The 22,085-nt window shown below is 38.0% G+C and overlaps 1 protein-coding gene across 3 annotated transcripts in view; it reads left to right on the top strand.

The window, feature by feature from the left end:
* The window catches only part of ARHGAP10 (Rho GTPase activating protein 10), a 152,324-nt gene that overhangs the window by 90,689 nt on the left and 39,550 nt on the right, over window positions 1–22,085 (top strand). For all 3 annotated transcript variants that reach the window (XM_057402049.1, XM_057402048.1, XM_057402047.1), the window contains 4 exons: window positions 1,036–1,123; window positions 2,476–2,534; window positions 5,117–5,222; window positions 5,842–6,001. In XM_057402049.1, the coding sequence (XP_057258032.1) occupies window positions 1,036–1,123; window positions 2,476–2,534; window positions 5,117–5,222; window positions 5,842–6,001 (413 nt within the window). The remainder of the gene's footprint in view (window positions 1–1,035; window positions 1,124–2,475; window positions 2,535–5,116; window positions 5,223–5,841; window positions 6,002–22,085) is intronic.

Below are 22,085 nucleotides of genomic sequence, written 5' to 3'. Positions count from 1 at the left end.
AAAAAAAAACAAAAAGAAGAATTTGAACACCGAAACAACCTACATGCTAAACAGAGGGGAAAAAAATAAACTCTTTCCTGAGACAATCCTGAGTATTTTGCATGGTGGTTGGCTAGGAACAATTTAGAAGAAAATGTTATCTGACTTGTATTTTAAAATGAGATTTAAATAATTGATATAATGAGGGAGAATATTCAGTTACAGAAATAATTGCTTGGCACAGCCTTTAGAACAGAATTATTTGGTCCCAGTAAAAGGACTGCACCTTTAATCAGGGATCCTAATTTGATTTTTTTAATGTGTCTGTCATTTGTCTGACAAGCAAAGTGACAAATGAATTTTGAATTGTATGAACTGGTCAACACGTAATCTGTGTCAGCTACTGCTGTAGTTTACTGTAGTGACTGATGGAAACATGTAGCAGTAATAACAGAAGCTCAGACACTTGAAGTTACCAAATACATTGGGCTAGTTTGGCAGCATGTGATCCTATGTGAACTAGCTATTACCTCCTGTTTTGAGGCCAAAAGTATTTTTTTTGATTGCAAAACATTCCAGTGTGCTGTGTGGTTTTCTGTATTCTGTCAAAAAATCTTTCACCTGATTCAGACATGTGACTGTTCAGTTTGATCTGTTTTGTTGTAAGACTCTTTCAGCTAACCTGGTAAAGGTCTTTTAATGGGTCTGTTTTCTGAACTGTTTTTGTACGTCCTTCTGTGTTTGTGTGAATCTTTGTTTAATTAAAGGTGTGAAAATGCCAGTTGCTGCAGAGATCTTTTTACATGAAAGTGATTTTTAATTCTTCACTAAAATAAATCAGCAGTAAATATTTTTTCAAACAAAACAGACATAGAATTCATAAGGGTGTTTCAATATTGTCTTCTTATTAACTAACAGTAAGAAGGACGTACTACTTCCGCATTCATGTGAGCAAATACATAATGATCAAATTCACTTTGTTGCTGTTCATGTAGGGCATACTTATTTAGAATTCTGTTTTTTCATGTGTTTCTTCTCATTCTGATTATTTTCTAGATGCAAAAACCTGCAATGAAGTTGACCTGGAAAACTCTGTAGATTGGGAAGTGAAGACAATTACTAGTGCTATGAAGCAATATCTGCGGTAAGCCTGTCCCATTGATATATTTTAGATTATGAATAATAATCTAATTCTCCTATAGAGTGTGTTAAGCTACATTACTTACATTTTTTTCCTGTATTTTGGAATAGAGATTTATTTTGAGCAGGTAACATGTTTGTGATTTGTCTTGGAGGAAGCAAAATAATTTGGCAACACTAATACTTGTGTTCTGTGAAACAAGCCCCAAAACATTTTTGTGTTAGATATGTAAGAATTTCACTGATGGTTCAAAAAACTGAATTGTTAGTGAACTTGCTGAGAGTGTTGCTGACAGTGGGCTAAGACAGTTAAAAGTTTTTGCATTTTTATGCTCTGATGTAGTAGAATGAAAAGGGGAAAGGTAATGATTTTTTTCTCTTCCTTCTAGCTTTTGTTCTGATATTCTAGGTGCAATAGTGATAATATTTGAATGTCAAAAATAAGAATTTTAAATGCGTTCTCTGTTCAAATGGCTTGGCCGATTTCTGATCAAGATATTTTACTAAATTGCGTAAGAACATAGATTGCAGAGCTCCTGTATCTCTTTCATAGTGTTAACACCAATACAGTATTTTTAATCTGCTGGTTTTATTGAATATGGTATTACTGCAACCACTGTTAAAGAATGCCAAAGAACTGTTATCAAAATAGAATGTTTTGGGTTGCAAATGACTTGAGTCTCTCTTATGGAGTCTCTTATATTATGGAATAAATAAAATAAAAAAGTAGGAAAGAAAAAAAAAAGCACATGGTGAAGTATCTCCTGCCTGTAGTATTTCCCAAGTGTTTACTCCAATATTTCAGAGACATCAGTAAAGTCAGTTTAATAAATGGAAGTTTTAACTCTGATGCTTTACCTCTGATTTCCATTATTCAGCATGTATTTCATTGATGACTAAGGTTTTGAGTTTAAATTTTTCCATGTGAAATTGGTTTGTGGATGGCTGCTGTGCAGCAAACTTAACTATTTTAGGACCTTTATTTCTTTCCAGTAAGGCAATGACTTGTGATTCTCTGTATTTAAAAAACACTAAGGAAGAATTAATCACACAGTGTATGTGTACAATCTTCATCTGAGAAACAGTCGCAGTGTTGTAGTTTGGAAAGGTGCCTTATGATAGACTGGAGGCACCACTTCACCTCACAGAAGATGGATGAATGTAGTTAGTCTTGTTTTTCTGGTAATACCAAGTTTTACATTTGCACTGGAAATCACTGCATTCAAAGGCCACTGTAACAATGTTTGCCTCCAGTGTGAGGATTATACTACTGAATGTTAAAAAGGTTTCCTACTTAGGGTAAATACAGATGGAACAGAATACAGCTAAATTTATTATGTCATCCTTGTTTTACAGAAGCCTTCCGGAGCCACTGATGACATACGAGTTGCATGGAGAATTCATTGTTCCTGCCAGTAAATACATTACTGTAGTTACAGAAAGCTTTTCTTACAGTACTGTTGTGGCCTTAGGGGTGCACTGCAAATGCAATTTCAGAAAAATTCTTCAACTCAATAAAAACATAGGAATAAGAAATAATAAATGTTTTAAAAATATGTAGGTTTTAACCTAGTTCTAGCATGTATCATATATGACGTATCTATTGACAGACAAGGTTGCGACAGACTTAACATAGTGCAAATTTGACTTTTATGGGAAACTTTTGAATAGACATTGTCAACATTCATTCTTATTTCCTTAATAATGTAATGATAAGCATCTACTTAGATTGCGATATTTTTTTGCTTTCATTTATACAGAATATGAAGCTTAGTGAAGGAAAATACGCTAATTCAGGCTCACTTGGATCCTTAAAGCACAGCTGCCTGACCCTTATTTTCAGTGCCTTGTTAGCTCTGTATCCAGGCTGACTTGAATGTTCCTCATACATTAATAGAAGAAGGCAAGAGCAGGCCAGATTACGCTATGGCAGTTCAAATAGAGACTTGGAGAAGGCACAACAGCATTGTAGTTCAGTTGTATGGTACCTAATGTACATGGAATTTTTTTGAAAGAGGATAGAGGGAAACTGTGCAAGAAAAAGTTTGGTGAAGTATCAAACAGATACTAGGTGATTTTCATTCCAGCCTGTAGCACTTCTGGCAAACTGTGGTAAGCAAAATTAAAATAAACTTTGAGACAATTGCTGTATCTTCTTCAGATTGCTGTTATGGCTTTCCAGGACTGCAGAATGTGTTCACTTGTGTTCTTTAATTCAAAATGAGAATTAGCCCATAAAATTCATTGCCAAAGCACATCTGAAGACCAAGTGCTTAAACAAAATTCAACATACTTACCTAGATAGTGAGTATGCCCGTTTGTATTAGTGTTAAAATAATTTCTTGACCTATGAAGTTTTGCCAGCAGTTTCTCATTTAATTTTTTTCTCTCTTTTACTGTCTCTTTCAATAAAGGAATTTGGTTTAAGTTACACGTTTTAAATAGTACAGAGTTCATAAGCAGTAAACAGTTTTATAGAGGGGTTGATTCCATGTAGTGGGGAGGGAAACTTAATCAACATTGCAGATCTGAGTTACGGTATACTTAAAAATAGGCAGTCAGTGTTGTTTCCTATGCTGGCTATAAAAAAACAACAACACTGGGAATTGTAAGGAATATCCTTTCCTCTGAAACTATTAGGAGGAAAAAAAAAGCCAAAATTAAAAGGTTTTCCTTTCTATTTTCTGGATATATGTTCCTGTAGATTGAAACTATGTAAGTCTTGACTGTATCTTGTAATTAAGTTGCTTAGCCATTCTTTAATTAGAATTTGTGATTTTGCATGTATGCAAAATAGCCTTCCTTTAAAGAAGGCTTATGTTTTTCTGGCTGTCTGAATTTTGATTAGCTGAATAGAAGCTAAACGTTTTGCATTTTGGTAGCCTATTTTCTTGCAATCTGTGCAGGGGTGTTCACTGCAAAAGAATTAAAAAACAACCCTAAAATCTGTAGCAATATGCAAAGAGGAAAGGAAAAAAAAAAGAAGAATCAATATGCAGTGAAGAAATATGGCGGTATTTTATATGAAATACATTTAACAATCAGTGTTGCCTTAGAGTAAGATGGGATCTGGTGAGTGGTCCTGGTGTTGAAACTTGCTGCATTCAGAATAGGCTGTAAATTTTTCTCTTTAGGTACCTTGTACTAAGCAGTATTATATACAAGAAAAATATTTCCACTCCTCTCATTGTAACCACTACTGAGATACCATTTTGTGATTTAATACAACTTTGAGAAATAGGAAGAGGGATTATTTTAATGTGTTACAGATGCCTGTTTTCATCTGTGCTAGTGAAACCTGTAGGGGGCAAAGTTCTTCAACACGCAACATACAAAAATAGCTCCTTGGCTTATTTTTACTTTATTTCTGTACTGTGCTAGAGAGGGATGCTGTTGTTACTCAGGGCCTTTTATCATAGTAGTGTCTATCAGTAGGGTTTTTCTGTGATTGTTCCTCTGTGTCTTCAGAGATCATTAGATTTTCCCTTCTGAGCATATGAACTTTCTGCATGCGTTGTCTTACTGCATTTGTGCTACCTTGCATTGGAAATTGTGTATCATTAGCTGTGCAGTACCAACAAAACTGCATTCTAATGATGAGGATAATCAATTAATGATGCTAAAATGTAAAGTAGTACAGTTTCAGCCTGTGGCACCCAGTAACATCACTCCTCATCTTGCATTGTATTTGTAAGCAGATGAGTCCAATGCAGCAAAACAATAACTACAGCTATTTTTAAAAATAGATGAACAAAAGCATTCTTTCGCAGGTGGATTGAAATGAGTTCACAAAATAAGCAAATAAGTTGATAATTCTAGAACAAGATAACTTGTGAAAACAAAACACATATGTTCAGTATTGCTATGTTTGGAGATACATAAATGGTGAAGCAAGGTGTGCGCAGTATGTTTCCATGCAGGGGTGGAAGAAGCTTTGTGTTTCTGTGCATTTTATTGCATTTCTGTTGTTTGAGTTATTTGTTTCTATGTCCCATAGAAAGTGGGAGTCCAGAATCTCGAGTTAATGCTGTTCACTTCTTGGTCCATAAACTCCCAGAAAAGAACAAAGAAATGCTGGAAATTTTGGTGAAACATTTAGCAAAGTAAGTGTTATGAACCACTATCCTACCTTGTCAGAATTCTTGTCCTTACCTTTGTTTAACTACAAAGGGCCTTATTTGAGTGTGGCTGGAGCTGGAGCCCATCTCAGTGCTGTCATACACAATACCAAGAGCTAAACGTGCAAAAGCAGACAAGACGTTTGACTCATGCTGTGTATGTTTTGGCGAGAAAGGCAGAAATTTAATCCATTAATGAAGCCATATAAGTATTTACTTTAGCAGTCCTGCCAGCAGTTGAGGGTTTGATTGAAGTGAGAAAGGGAACATTATACTTTCCTTTTGCAAATTCTGGCAAAGTGAATAGTGGAGATCTGTTAGCAAATTTAAGTTGGTTTCACACTTGCCCTGGTCCAAGGCTAAGTGCATTTTATATGTTTAAGTTCAGCAAGAGACTGCTTTTGTTTTTAAATTGTCAGTGGAAGAATGGCTTTTCTGTTTTCCAGTATTTAGTAAACTTTATTTGAAGAAACTTTGCTGAAAACAAACTTCTAAAACATAGATTAAGGAAACGTAATGTTTTCATTTGTAGACTAGTTTCCAACAGTAATGGAAATTTTTCATAATCTATTTCCTGTTTTTTCCTTCAATTCTTTTCAAAAAGTGTTTCAAAGCATGCCAAGAGAAATCTAATGACAGTGGCAAATCTAGGAGTAGTATTTGGACCAACCTTAATGAGGCCACAGGAAGAAACTGTAGCAGCCATCATGGACCTGAAGTTTCAGAATATCGTTGTTGAAATCCTGATAGAAAATCATGAGAAGGTAAGCTTTGATAAATTTGTGTTTCTGAGCATTGTCCAAAATGATCTGCTAGGCTTAATTGGTAATGTGGAGTTAAGTATGAAGTTACCAATACAGTAATTCTAAAGAATACCCTTTATACATTCTGTGCTTTTGTTATTTATACTCTAAGCATCCATGTACATGGGTAAACTGACATTTCAGAATGCTTATTTCTTGGCAGTAGTGGTGCTTCTGTGTGTATAGCATGCAAACAGATTTTTGTTAGATATTTGCATATGTTTTTTTCTGAGCAAAAGTGATACAAGACTGGCAAAGAGAAAGCCCAGGCTCAGGTTTTAGGTCTTCTGTTGAGTACTTTAACTGGGGGTAGAATTAATTGTTTTATGTCTTTATTTTTCTCCAAGTTGACAGACTAAAAAGAAGTATTTACTCTGAATTTTGTGGGTAAAAAGCAGTATGAGAGAGCCAGGTATTAATATTTCCTTTGTTTTCAGCTGAATGTGAGTTATTTTAGGGCTTTGCAATTTGGGTAATACTGAAAATAGAAGTTGCTGTTGTGCCAGCTGCCAGTTGCTAAGGTGCCTTACACATACAAGGTACTGTCCAGAATGTCACTGCATGTAATCTGGGATTAAATAAAAAATAGTAATAACAATAAAGAAGTCCTTTACTGGTCTCTTTGTTTAGGTACTCCTTTGGGAGTCCCTTGCATCTAAACTGACTTCTGGAACTGGATGTTTGAGGTACCTTGCTCGTACTGGGAGGATGGGCAGCATCTTCCTCACTCTTACTGTCAAAAAAAGCATGTTGGTAAAATTCCAGGATGTGCTTTTTCCTGTCTTCTTTCTTAAGCAGTCTGAGCATTGAAATAGTTATTTCTTTTAAAGGTTAGCAATTTTGAAATTGGCAATCTAAATCAAGCCTTATCTACTCTAAATAATATCTGTCTCAAGTTTTTCTGACAATGTAATTACCTCCCTGAATGATACAGTCTGGGTAAAGCTTCTGTTGGCATAGCTGTATCCACATGGTGGGGTTTGATGGCTTAGTTGACTTAAGATGTAATGCTGCCCTAGCACACACATTGGGTGGATAGGGTATTGCTCTGTTGGAAAAACACTTTGCTGCAGATGTGGATCAAGTTCCAAGCAATAAGTATTCCAAGAGCTGTAAGCCATGCTATTCACTTTGGACCTTATAAATGAAGGTAAATCTTGCACTAAGCTCATGATTTTGAAGCTATTGCGGGACCACACAAATATAAGAAAGTGATAGGAGAGAGTGAGAGAGATAGCAGAGCTGGGGCGTTTTAATAACATGTTGAGGTTGAGTTATGCTTACTCAAATCACTACATCACCACAGATTACCATAATTTTTCTTATGCCAGCTCAGTCACATGACTTTAAAAACTGGACATCAGTTTCACGTTTGAAATATTAATTATGGTGGCCTTTCTTGCTCCTCTGAAAATGTAGAGAAGCAGGAAGTGAAAAGTGCATCAAAGTCATACTTCATTATTTTCCATAATTCCTTGGTTTTATGCCTTCTTTAGAACTAGAAAGCTATAATTTTTTTTAAGGGATTTGTGTCATTTCATTGTCATTTTTAACAGTGAACTTGCCATCAGTGGTCTTCTTGTACCAACCTCTCCCATGCTAGAGCTGCTTCCAAGATGCACAGAGGCCCCAAGTGTGACCTCTGTGTATTTATAGCAAGGGCAATGGAGAGGTATGTGTTAAGGCATTACAGAATCTTGTCATTGACTTATGTTGCTTTTACAAGTGATCCTTCTTCATTTAGGGTAGACCAAGGACCTACTTAAATGGCAAGTGGGCTTATTGTCAGTATAATGTTCCATTTTATATTATTTTGAATTTCTGTGCATTTTGGACTTACTAATAGTCTTGCGTTAGGTATTTTTATGGAGAGCCTTGTTAAAGTTCTAGGAGAGGTCACCAGCTGCGGCTTGAAATACTTTCAAATATTTCATTTAGCCACTGCTCTGCCAGTGCTAATTTTTAGCAGCTTCTGGTAATAGAGGCAAAGTTTGGAACTGTGGAAGAATGATGTAATCAAGATGGAGGTACACCGACACAAACTTGAAGCAAAACTTCACACTTCATGCATATGTGATTTATGGCTCTGGCAGACTGCAGAAAGGCACTTCTTTTCCCCTCTAGCAAATGAAATGACTGACAAACGTCCAAACTGTAGAAGCAATAGCCATCAATGTTTCTAGTTTAAATACAGTAACTAGCATTGCAAAATGGTAAAAAAATTGTTATGAATCCTCAAATAGTTTTAAACTGCATCAACATTTGTTATGTATTATGTGGATAGCATTACTGAAGGAGATCCACAATTCATTTTTGGGAGGAAATGTAATTAACTGGGTTACTAGCTTTGAAATCCTGGTGCAGTTAATTCCACTGTCACCATTCTGCTGAGTCCTAATTAGAGAATGTCTATGAAATATGTATGTGGAAACCCGGATATGGGGACTTGTCCTGAGATAAGAATATCATACTTAGTGCATAAGCTGTTTGTTTTGGGCTTTTATTTTTTAAGCTTTGCTGATATATACATTTACTTCCTGCTAGCTAGAAACCAGTCAGTACCACTTTCAACTTGTTCACAGGCTATATACTTACTCCCAAAGCATGAACCAAGCTGAGGAAGGCATGCTTTGCAAAATGAGAGCAATGCTGAGACTTGAATGCTGGAACTAGACTGTGTAGCTTGATGTGTTGCTAAGAATCGCATTAGAATTGGCAATGATTAAGACTAGAAGGGGGATAGAAGAGCATTAGGGAAATAATTGTTTAGCTTTTGGTTTTGTCAGTTACAGATAAGTTTCTTCCAGGCAGTGTATTTCTGTGTGCAGTAAGAAGATGAGCTGTAGAAGCAGATCTCTACTTTGAAAGAGAAAACCAAAAGCTAGGCCAAAGCTGAGACAATATTTTACCCAGGACCCTCAGAAATACAGGCTGTGGAAGGGAGGCCAGTCCAGAGGAAAATGAGACCTGTGAATTGTCTTGCTTGCTTCTGTCGTATGGCTGTAGAGAAAGGCCAGCCAGATATGCTGAGCAAAATAGGAGCGTGTTGAGGTTTGATGTTAAATGGACTCTCTAGTTTTGCCTGGAATTGCCATGTTTTGTGCTGACTGGGCTGCGTGCAGCGTCACTCTTGTTTCCCTTTGCTTTGCAGGCCTTTAAGGTCTTGGCTGTCTTGTCCCCTTCTCCCTTGCCATATCTGTCTTTTCTCCCTTGATTTTAGTGTCTTATATTCTTCCCCCAAAAAGCATCAAGATACTCATACCTATGTCTCCTCATTGTTTTAATTTTGCTTTGAAACTACATCTTTCTTTGGTGGTCCTTTCTTTGAGGCAACGAACTCAGAGGCTGACTATAGCTGTGCTTGTACAATGCCTGGAACAATATTTACGTGACCATTAGGTAATCCTCTGATGAAAAGTGGTAGTCCACTTGCACCCAAAAATAAAAAAGTTTTGATTTCTCTTATCCTCCTCCCCCAGATTAGTTTCAAGGATATAAATGAATTTTTCGTCCCAAGAGTTTCACAAACTGGATATCTTGGGCATCTCATCTTTTCTGGTTTTTCTTTCTGGCTTGTGGTGTGGAAGAAGGGCAGTCTACAGCAGCATGAAAAGCATGCACTTGTTCATCTTGCTATTTGTTAGAATGTTTTGACATCTCATTGGAATGAATGTCACTATTCAAAGGGCTTATTTATTTGCCATTTAGAGATGCCTCAGTGGTAATGTGAGCCATTTTGGTTTCTCAATTCCCTGAACATTATTTTAAGAGGGGGAAAAAAAAATCACCAGGATGAAAAAAGAAGTCTAAGAAATGAAAGAAGATGAGGGAGGAGGTTGGAATAAAAATCTCAGTGGGACTGGAATATTTAAACCAGCATATGGGGGAGGAAAGACTAGGGAGTACAAATAGCAAGATTGCAAAAACAGAAAGGAGATTAAAATTACAGTGAAAGAAAACTAGATGAAAAAAGAAGGGCTAGACATAAGTCCCTTATGGAGACTGGGAAGCCAGAGAGTCTGCTGAAAGGGACAGGCATGGTAAAAGAAACCTTTCTAGAATTCAGACATCCAATGGGAAAATTATCTCAAAGACGTTAATTCTGAAAACCTCAGTAGTTCCTATATATGGCAGATACTGTTTTCATTTATTTTCAGTATTAACCTTTTTAAAAAGGGCAGCAATTTTGCATACTTTAGGCAAAATATGTCTTTGTTTTAGGTTTGTTTTGTGCAAAACAGTTTTATGGAGGAAAGTTTTTTTTATCAAATATGTTTTAATTTTTCTTACTTTAGGTACGTATGATTTTTTTTTTAACGTAACTAAAAGCAAGAGAAAAATTTAATGCTACTGCAGTCTTAGGCCAACATCATGTAGTAATACATGGAAAATCTTTATTCTTAAAACGTACTGCATAGTACACGCGGTATTTGTGAGACAGAAGAAATGGAATCAGGTGAAAACAGTTGTTTGTCAAAATAGGAAGTAGCATGACCAGGTGTGGTACATGTCTCCACTTAGAAATCACTGCATGTTTAAATCGGTTCTGTTGCAGGTAAATGCTTTAGGGTACAGTGGCACTGCCATCATCTATATTAAGTCTGTTTTTGATAACACAGCAGATCTACTTGGTAACTCTTGGTAAAGGGACATATCAAAAATACTAAAGAGGGCTTGTTTCAGCTTTTGTGTTGCTTTGCCTTTGGCTGCAGCAGAGGACCAAGAAACAATGCATTGTAATTGTGATGGATTGCTGTGGTGTAGCAATTTAAAACCTCTCCAAGCTGAATGTTTCTCAAGTTAACAAGTGTTTGACTTGGAGGGGGAAAAAAATTGCATTAAGGTATCTCCGTTAGGGCAGAGTTCGTGAAGAAACACATAGGCTTCAGTTCAGGAAGGTATTCAGCATGTGCTTAACTTCAAGCATGTAACTAATTAGTAGTGTCATTGAAACTATTCCTGATCTTAATTCAAATTACATGCCTTAATGACTGGCTGAGTCTAACACAGAAAGGGCAGCAGGCGCAGCAAAGACATTCATCATGGTTTTGGTAGAAGTCGTAGCAATTCTTGCATTTCACTGTAGTGTGTGCAAACTGTTTAAACCATTTCTCTGCCCTGTGGATAACAGAAAGCCTGTCCATGTGAGACGCACACACACAGTGCAGTAAATTGACTGCAAATGTTTTGTTTGTTTGTTTAAAAGACTACAGTTTTTGAAATCTTAATGTAGTTTGTGCATAGTAAGAAGCCTGTATATCAAATCTCCAGTCACGTTTGTGACTGCAGTTGGTGGCATTAAAAGGAACTGAGTCTGGATCAATACCTGGATTGGTATGCTGTGAGACTGCTCCAAAAGAAACAAAATATGTACTGTGAGTAACCATATTAGATTAAAAAAAGAAAATCAAAAGTCATGTTCTTGGGCATAGAAGCAGTCAACTGAGATGCTGTGATTACAATTACATGGCACGTACAAATGAGACAGCCTTCTGCCTTCTTGACTTGCCTACATTACTTTCAGTTAATTTTGGGCAACTTCCCACAACTTTATATGAAATTTCCAAGTGATAGATATCTCATCTTCCACTGGCTGTAGGCAGTGTTCCTAAGTAAGTAAACAGAAATGTTCATAAGGGAGCAGAATTCACTTGACTAATATTTGCTTCAGTCTCGATGGTCAGGGTGCTGTGCTTGCAGGTGTGGAGGAGGTGGCAAGGGAGAAGTGCTTATGGAGGGTGCTAAAATGGACATTCTTAAATAAAATTTTGTTAGTCATAGAAAATAGTCTGTGAAATGCTGCAGGGCGCATGGAGAAGAGAAAGGTTGGTGCACCACTGAAGAGTTTAAAAAGTAAATTCTTATGCAGAAGCGATATGACAAAAGAATTATGTTTTATTGCAGCTTTCAATGGTAAGTGAAGTATTGAATTTACAAAGTTTTCTTTATATTGGCCAAATTGACGTGAATGACATCCTAACTGATCATTGCTAATGCATGATAGTGCAATATATGCTTCTGTTTTAGTACATACTCTTCAGAATTCTAGTCAGCTTTGCCTCACCAGGAGGGCTGGCGTATTTAAAACTATTTAACAGATTTTTGAATAAACAATGTGTCGGTCAGCTGATAATACTTTATTTCCAAATTTTTTGTGTGCATGCCATTTGCACTTCATTGCAGAGAGTGCCTCTAAAGATCCTGCAGTCATAATGGAAGATAAAAAATGTATTTTAACAAAGAGCAAAAATATTATGCAAAGCAATAATGATATAAATCCTTGTAATGGCAACAGGGAAATCTGTGGAGAAGAAAACACTGATGAGGCTTTGTGGATGTCTACAGCTGTAACAGTGCCATTTGGAAAGATCTTAACATTTCATTCTGATGCTTTGTACAATGACAGTGTGATAGGGGGTCAAATGTAGGGGTGTATTCTCAATAGAATCATAGAATAGTTAGGGTTGGAAAGGACCTTAAGATCATCTAGTTTCAACCCCCCTGCCATGGGCAGGGACATCTCACATTAAACCATGTCACCCAAGGCTCTGTCCAACCTGGCCTTGAACACCACCAGGGATGAAGCATTCGAAAACCTCCCTGGGCAACCCATTCCAGTGCCTCACCACCCTTACAGTAAAGAACTTCCTCCTTATATTCAATCTAAACTTCTCCTGCTTAAGTTTTAACCCATTACTTCTTGTCCTATCACTACAGTCCATAATGAAGAGTCCCTCCCCAACATCCTTATAACTCTCCTTCAGATACTGGAAGGCTGCTATGAGGTTTCCACGCAGCCTTCTCTTCTCCAGGCTGAACAGCCTCAACTTTCTCAGCCTATCTTCATACGGGAGGTGCTCCAGTCCCCTGATCATCCTCGTGGCCCTCCTCTGGACATCTTCCAACAGTTCTATGTCCCTTTGATGTTGAGGACATCAGAACTGTACACAATACTCCAGGTGAGGTCTCACAAGAGCAGAGTAGAGGGGCAGGATCACCTCCTTCAACCTGCTGGTCACGCTCCTTTTGATGCAGCCCAGGATACGGTTGGCTTTCTGGGCTGCAAGTGCACACTGAAGCCGGCTCATGTTCATTTTCTCATCAACCAACACGCGCAAGTCCTTCTCCGCAGGGCTGCTCTAAATCTCTTCTCTGCCCAACCTGTAGCTGTGCCTGGGATTGCTCCAACCCAGGTGTAGGACCTTGCACTTGGCATGGTTAAACTTCATAAGGTTGGCATCAGCCCACCTCACAAGCGTGTCAGGGTCCCTCTGGATGGCATTCCTTCCCTCCAGCGTATCAACAGAACCACACAGCTTGGTGTCATCGGCAAACTTGCTGAGGGCGCACTCAATCCCACTGTCCATGTCAGCGACAAAGATGTTAAACAAGACTGGTCCCAACACTGATCCCTGAGGGACACCACTCATTACTGGTCTCCAGGTGAACATTGAGCCATTAACCACAACTCTTTGCGTGCAACCATCCAGCCAGTTCTTTATCCACCGAGTGGTCCACCTATCAAATCGATGTCTCTCCAATTTAGAGACAAGGATGTCATATGGGACAGTGTCACACACTTTACACAAGTCCAGGTAGATAACATCAACTGCTCTACCCCTGTCCATCAGTTCTGTAGCCCCATCACAGAAGGCCACCAAATTGGTCAGGCAGGATCTCCCCTTAGTGAAGCCGCGCTGGCTGTCACCAAGCACCTTGTTGTTTTTCATGTGCCTTAGCATGCCTTCCAGGAGAATCTGCTCCAAGGTTTTGCCAGGCACAGAGGTGAGACTGACTGGTCTGTAATTCCCCGGGTCATCCATTTTCCCCTTCTTGAAAATGGGGGTTATATTTCCCTTTTTCCAGTCATCGGGAACTTCACCTGACTGCCATGATTTTTCAAATATGATGGCCAGTGGCTTAGCAACTTCATTTTCAGATTGATTTCGTCAGGTCCCCAAAAAAATATCGCCACATCTAGGCAGGATTCTGATTTAGAGGCATTCAGTCATAAGCCTGCAGATGGTAGCCTTGTTCCAGTGGCTCCTCAGCCAAGCGCACGCACCAGGGGTCTGAATCTTCAGTTCCTCTCATACTGAGCAGTATTACTACTGCAACAACACATCAGTAGGGTAAAACTAACCTGTCTCATGATGGTCTAATACATAACTGTATTTCTGTTAATAATTTTTGTCGAAAACTAGGTGTAATATATATATTTATTTGTATTTGTGTGTGTGTATAAATGTTTATGTATATGTCTAGTTATTGAAAATGAAGGGTAGATCATGCTTACCTGTAGTGTGTTTGGCCATGGTTGTTGCTTTTGCTGGCTCCGAACTTAGGTTTGTAAGTGCCACCTTTTATCTTCTCAGGACTTCTCATGCTCTTTTCAAGAAAAAAGTACATGCAAACATTCTCCTGCATTATTTTACATTTAGTAACTAGGAGTATGTTGTGTTTTAGATAGCTAGGTAATTAGATAGAGTATTTATCTTAACTTGAAGGCTTTTTTATTTATTTATTTATTTATTTAAAGTTTTTCCAGTAACTAAACAAGATACACAAAGCTATTATATGTAGCTGTAACTGGGAAGGACAACCTTTTTAAAATACTGTCCTTAGTGTGAGTTACAGTAGGTGAGTACGGAAGAGAAGGTGAATCTGCTGTTTCTGCTGGTGCAGTAGACAGATGTGTAGGCATTGCAAGCCTTGGTATATGGTTAACTCTCTCGTTTCCTTCAATGAATAGAATGGATTCATTGATAGCAGTGAATGGGCTGCTATCAGGAGTGTTCTTCTCATGAATTGTTAAAAGGTGGGGCGATATGTGATCCAGTAGGAGCTGCAGTCTTTGTATCAGAAGTGCTACTTTTAGAAAGGCTGAGTCAACAAACTCATAATTCACAAGCGATCAAAAGACACACGGTTTTGACCTTGGTATGATTTCTTTTCTTTCATCCTTTCACAGCTGTCCTCCAGACTGTAGTGTCATGTTTTACAGACTATGTTTAGTTTCTTCATTAAAGCTCAAACATGAACTACATGGTTTGAGGTAGTGAGGACAAACGAGTGGCTTTTAGGGTCTACAGATACATCAGGTTTGTCTGAAAATTCCCTTGGTTCTTTTTGTCACTTTTAGTAATTTGCAGTTTGTCCAGAGCTCTAGTTCCTTTTGTGTTAAGAAGAGCAAGTAGCAGATATTCCAGTTTGAGGTTGAGATCCACAGTATCAACAAATCCCTGAGAGCAGTGTTTCATTTGGCTATGGGTAGTCAGGCTGCTAGGCAGATGGTCTCAGCAAATGGTATCTTTGCAATGAAAAAAAGGCTGCCTTGGATGGATGGATTGGTTTACTTATTTAATTTTTTGTTTGTTTATAGAGCTTTGTGGTTTGGCTCACAGCCAAGGATGTTTTCTGTTTCTGGTTTTGACTTATACCCGTTTACTTTTCAGGCTGCATCCTCTGTTGCATTCTAACTAAATAGTGTGTGCCCGGCACCATCAAGAGCATTATTGATGCTATCTGGTTGGTGGCCCTCTAGAGACTTAGCTTCAGGTGTCTTTCAGCTCTTGATCTTATCCCCTCTACCACCAGTATAATGACTGGGAATATTGTATAAAAATGTTTTGTGGTTTGTAGTGGAATTCAAGCCTCAAAATCCAAAGCCTCAGAAAATCTGCATCCTGTGCAATCTCATGGAAGCCAGTGCACAGAAAATCAGATTTTACAGTGTATAGATGCTGATGTGCAAAAGTCATGGTAACTACGTGGAGGCAAGCACACCTGTATTGGAGTGGACACAGTGGTAATCTTGGGGAGGTAAGTTGCTTAAGGGTTCTATTTAACTTGTTAATTACCAAAATCTTCAATAATTTTTATTGAAGATTTTGTAAACCTGTTTCAAAAATATTTAATGTGATTTTTAGACATAATGAGCTTTATCACATTTTGGTCACTGAATACAAATTCTGTTTAGATGTCAAGAATTTCTAGTGCATGTTAAAAAAAGAAATAAATAGAAAATTCTTCCCTGTGAGTGTGGTGAAACACTGGCATGGGTTGCCCAGAGAAACTGTGGCTGCCCAATCCCTGGCAATGTTCAAGGTCAGGTAAGATGAGGCTTGGAGCAACCTAGTCCAGTGGAAGGTGTCCCTGCCATGCTTTAAGGTCCCGTACATCCCAAACCATTCTGTGATTCTACATGCTTTGTATTTATTGAATCGTGTTTTGAGAAACAGAAGAAGAAACCATGTTTACTAAAACCAGAAATAAACCAGGTTTATGTAACTTTTTCCATAGTAAAGAAAAACGCAAAAAAGTGAGACACTACAGTAACATAGGATCATTTCCCAAAGATTTCAGTATACTAGAAATTTCCTAAAAAATTGTTAGAGTTGGTGCAGAAATTAGTTTTGAACTGAAATTTCTGTCCTAGCTCTCCAGAAGTTGATCTTTTGTAATTTCTATTATGATTAAACTTTTAATAGCTCCAGTTAGTTTCTGCAATGCCTTCAAAAACGAAAAAAAAAAAAATCTAGAATTCTTCATCTTATTGAGTGTGGTTTTTACTGTTAAAAAATGAATTGCAGTTAGTGTACAATTAGTGGCTAGTGGTTACAAATAGTGGCTGAGCTACCACAATGTGTTTCAAGATGTTTGTTTTTACCTTGCATTTCCTGAAATGCTTATATCTAGGGTAAAATTATAACTTGACAGAAAAGACATTGTTGCTTTAGGTTTGCAGGAAATGGCAAAAAGAATGGCACAACAAATGCCTTCATTATCTTAAGAGGAAAAACAGCTTAGAATGCCTATCAACATCGAGCACACTGTGGACAACTAACATAGTTGGCCTCCTTTGTCTTGAGCATTTTTGTCTCTAATGGAAATACATGTTCTTCTGTTTTGTACGGGTTGCTGGATCTAACCTGAACTGGGCTTGCATTACACTGAAAGGAAACTAAGTCATGGAAAGACCATGGTGATGATAAGTTTCTCATGCACTATCCCATTAGCTGCTAATTTACAAAATATTCTTTGGTCAGCATGTTATAGCTAGTTGTCATGGAAATGCAACGAGTACCATAGCGGTAAAATATATTAAGGATAGAGCAGTATATGTGGCCTGTGGGGATGATGTTTCATACTGTTCAATAAATATCAGTTGAAGTGACTGTGTGTGTTTCTATTATTTACCAACTGCAAATCAAGTATGTATTGAAGGGAAATTACCCAAATAAAAACTTGTACTGATGTTCTTGTCTGGAGAAATACTGTCCTCTTAAAAAAATATTGTAATAGTGGAGGCTATAACACTACCTGAATTTCAAGGAATTTGGAATGACCTTGCATGATCTAGCCTCCTTTGCATTAGACAGCTACTTCTGGTACTCTGATTCTTGCTCATGTACTCAAAAGAAGTAGATGCATGTTCTGTGTGGTAGGTGTTATGAGAGTGAATGGAGGTTTTGTCTTGCAACAAAATCATGGCACAGCTTTAAGCTTTTAATGACTTTTTATAAGTTTATCCTAATTAGCTCTATTACTAAGCCTTTTTTTTTTTTTTCTTCTCTTTTTCATCCCACCCTGTCCTTGCTGTTTGCCTCCCACTGATTTTTAGTGGAAATTTTAATTACCCTGGTGATACAAAGCAGACAGAGATGACCTGATGTCTGGGTCTTTTCCTAAAGTGTTTCCTGGCAAACGTACTGAAATTCATTAATTAGTTCGGCTTGAGACCAGAAAGAACAGATCAGTATTCTCTTGTAGCAGCACAATCTAATCTACATTTCCATGTACAACTATACATCTAGTCATAAACTTGTGGAATAGGCCGTTAAATCCTCCCAACCATGGTTTTTTTTTAATTTCTGAAATCAGCTCTAGTAAGAGCTCAGGATCTAGAGTCCAACACTGTTGTTGCAGATTAAGGGGAATCTGGCAAAATTCCTTGGGCTGCTGCCATGTGGATCTGCTGGTAGAATACAGTATGATAATATGTTGAATTTGGCTCATTACTCTTACAAAATGCTTCCGTAGACTTTGTGGGACACAGGTTTAGGAATTGAAATGGTTTTATGGAGGGATGGTGCTCACTGCTCTAGACAGAGTTGTTCTTAACGGTGTACATCCAAGATGGTGTGTGGTTTGTTTAACCTTGTAAGGAATCCATTTTGTGCTGTTGCATAGAGAGAAATAGGTCAAACATACCAGGGTTTTAAATGGCTTGTGACAAGAGTCTCATCTTTTCTGTTGTAACTTTTACAGTGCAGGCTTGAAGACTGATCCACCTCTTAAGTCAGTGTGCACTTTTAAATTTGGCTTTCATGGAACATCAGACCTAAACAATCATTTAAAATACAGGACTAACTTGAATGGGACTGAGTAACAGTTGGATTTGTTGCTTCATAAAATGGAGTGCTATATGTGTAAATAGTTTCACTTAGTTTCTGACTGTGTACCCCCATGGATTAATAGCATGATGCCAGTACTTTTGAGAACTATCTTGTAGAGAACTGGTATTTTATAATCTAATGCAGTTTAGCTGCAGTCTCAAAAACTGTGTAACAGTGGATGTGACTGCGAAGTTGTTTGATTTTTCAGGTTGGTTTAGTACATTTTTATTGCTTCTTGAATGAGATAATTCAGTGACCAAACTTCATTCTCATCTTTATATTGGCATTAGTCTAAGCTGTGGTAAATTCTGCAATCCAGATGTGTGATGGTGGTGGATCTGATTTCTACTTGAAGGGAGGCTTTTTTTTTGAGTAGCAAAGAGATCTTCTGTTAAATAGCATGTTCCACTCCTCCTCTTCCATGGGAGGATTTCCATCTGATTGTGTATGTGTGGTTGCTTAGCCATGCATCTGATAGCAACAGCTTGCAGTGCAAGAAGATACTCTGCAACTTAGTCAGGTGTGGTCCCATTCTGTTGTGCAGGTCAGTCAAAACACAGTGTTAGTACCATTTCAGGTGCTCACATTGTGTTATGATTTTGAATTCTGTCTTCTGTGCATATACAGTGTGCTTCTTGCAGCAGCATCTTTTATTAGCTGTGAAACATTTATACTTGAATGGCATTTAAATAATAAGGCTAGAAGCAAATTTGAATGAAACCAAACCCAAAACATTTTTCTCCCCACAACTGAAATAAAGCATGCCTCCATCCCCCTGTTCTAAGGCAGATGTTACAGTGCTTCAGTCAGTGCAGCAGACAAATATCCATTAAGGCATCATGAAAAGTACTTTTCTATTTAAGTGAAAGTAAAGCAGAAAAGAGCAGCTGAATGCTGTATGTGCACTTCTTAGGGCAGAGGTTGACCTTCTGCTTGCTTTTCAGATGCTCGCCTTTGCAAAACTGGTATGAGCTGTAGCTTTGGTTTGCACCAGAAAGAAAACTGAAATCAGGTCCAGTTATTGATGGGCTCTACTGGCTTTTATTTTCCTACTGAAAAGACAAAAATACCAAAGTAGGGATGAACATAAATATCAGCTGCTTGAAAGAGCAAAAATTACTCCAAATATACTTCTTCATGCAACACATGAGGGCAGGATGTTTCCTGTTTTTTATGTAAAAAGATGTAAACCCTAATGATCATTCTGGTGGTTGTGTGTATGGGTTTTTTTTGGGATTCTGGTTTCTCTTTCTTTGTTTTTGTGTGTCTCAGAATCCTGCAGGACAACCTGTAATACTTGGTGATTTGATTGCTGAGTGTGACAATTAGTCTCAATGTGCTCTGCATGGGTAAATTTGCTCTGCAGATAGTCAAGAGGTGGTGTTCTCTAGTACATATCTAAATGTGCCTTTCAGGAATCCTTTTCTTCTCTGTGGAGACAGATACTGAATGTGAGCACAAGGAAATAAGTCATGCAGCTTGTAGCATTGCATTGTAGGAGTGAGAAAGTGGAGTTTCTTTGGACCCTTGCCTTGGTCCCAGTGGAGAACACATGGCCTTTTGCTACTCCAGAGCTCTCAGGATGTGATCCGTGTTTCCTAGAAAGCAATATACTACTTACTGTCCTTATCCCAGAAAGGAAACTTCTCTACCAGTCTGTTATAACAAGAAGTCAAGAGTAGAGTCAGGTAAAATAGGGGATGGGCCTGGCAGGAGAGAACTATTTGGGCAGCTCATGACTGCCTGCCACTGGTATCTATATGAAGTTAGCTAGCATGTGTAGGACTGCCGCTGTTTGAAGTGTGACTCCACTGCTTGCTTGTTATTTTTTCTGTTTATTGTGTAAGGTTCACCCCCCTCCCCTCCCCCCAATAAACTGGAACAAACCATCAGTCATCTCTTTTGCATCATAGATACTTGTAGGTAGAAATCGGCTTGGATTCATACCTGCCTCTAATTCATTATTCTGTTGCCTGTGTGGTGCTGGGTATCATTGAGTAAGGATTGCCTTTGTGGTTTTCTTGATTGTGTTTTCCTTCTGTGGCTCTCTTAGTTTCTTATATTTTAGAAGAGTATATTGAAATACTAGTAAGAAAAAAACACTTAAGAAGTTTACTGCAACCTGTGCAAGCCACCTGAATGCATGCAAGAAAGCTCATAGCTTATGAAGTTCTCCTGGGGAATACTTGTTCTTCTCACCATCATTAATTTCAGTGAAGATGCGTGGATAAGGCTGTACAAATAAACACAGCTGCGGAATGTGACATAGTAAACAACATGCTGAAACCTCTTGGCAGAGAGTTATTTACCAGGGAGCCCAAATACAACACTTAGTCCATGGAAAATATGGCATTTAAAGTTTTGGTACTTTTGAATTTTTCAGAAGCAAATATTTATCCCTGGAACTGCTCAATCTAGCCTTGTATTTACACATAAGGGGGCAGTGTGGTACTGTTAGCCAAGTGCCATGGAGGTGCGCATTAGATTTCACTATTATATATTACATCACGTTTTAAGAGATGGCTTTAGCACTCTGAGCACAATTAGAGCTTTGTCACTGTCTGAGAGTGCTGCTCTGTCTATACTGGGGCAGGTTGGACTGTTTCCTTTCTTCTTTATAAATATTTTGTTCTTAGAGAGTTTTTTTGTACTATTTTGGTTCTCTCATAATCCTTCATAGAAATGTGAAGGAGGGGGAGCCAGTCTTCTCGACACTGGTATGGGGAAGTTCAAATGACATCATTCAACCTCCCCCACAGCAACAATCACTTATTGGGAAAGAAGATAATATTTCCACTAGAACTTCCCTTTGCACAACATATATAGGCTTTCTGCCCGCTGCTGCCCAGTTTTGGGAAATATGATCATTCTTCCACAGTTTTCATGGAAAATGGTGTTTCTGATAATTTTGTAACAGCACAGACTTCTACCTGCCAATACAAGAACTATGATTAAGCAGCTATAAAACAATGTATGCATGGGTTCTTGGGTCATCTTATTCCTACATGTGTTAATATTCAGGGTTTACAGGCCAGGATATGATGTCATGTGGAGTTTCTTATACTTCTAACGCGATGTCTTGAGTGCCTTACTACAGGATGCTTATAGAGTTTTTCTCACCTATTAGAGTAGCCTGGCTGGCTTGCAGTTTCATGCTACACCTGACATGTGCTGTAATAATCCAGAAATGTGTTACCTGTGACATTTCTTCATACTTTCTGCATGAATTTCTACGTCATAGAAAGTTTTTTCTTCAAGATTCATTATGATCTCCTCTTTATAGTATTTCCTATACAGAGATATGGCAATGTGACGTTGCAGAGCACAAGAATACCTTATACTGTTTCATTGTATCTTGTTATATTGCTGTGTTGAGTTGCTGTAAGGGTCTGTAAGGACACAGGGCTTTTCTTGTTCAGGTGCTGTTTTTATTTATCTGCTGGTTTGTCTTTACTGAGGTATGTACTAAGCTAATTTGTTCATGTGGATCTGCCATGATCACTTGGAAAAGGCTTGTGTTATGTTAGCTATGTTAGCATACTGATAATTTTCTAGAAGTAAATCAGCATCATTAGACTGTACCCTGTATATGACACTCAAAGTAGAAATGCTATCAGGTTGAGCAAATCTGCTTTGATGGTTAATCC

This window comes from Pezoporus wallicus, unplaced genomic scaffold, assembly GCF_028554395.1.
Source record: "Pezoporus wallicus isolate ANWC-B61680 ecotype Strahan unplaced genomic scaffold, APGP_CSIRO_Pwel_v1 contig_7178, whole genome shotgun sequence".
NCBI lineage: Eukaryota > Metazoa > Chordata > Aves > Psittaciformes > Psittacidae > Pezoporus > Pezoporus wallicus.
This window is presented reverse-complemented; position numbering and strand designations above follow the sequence as displayed.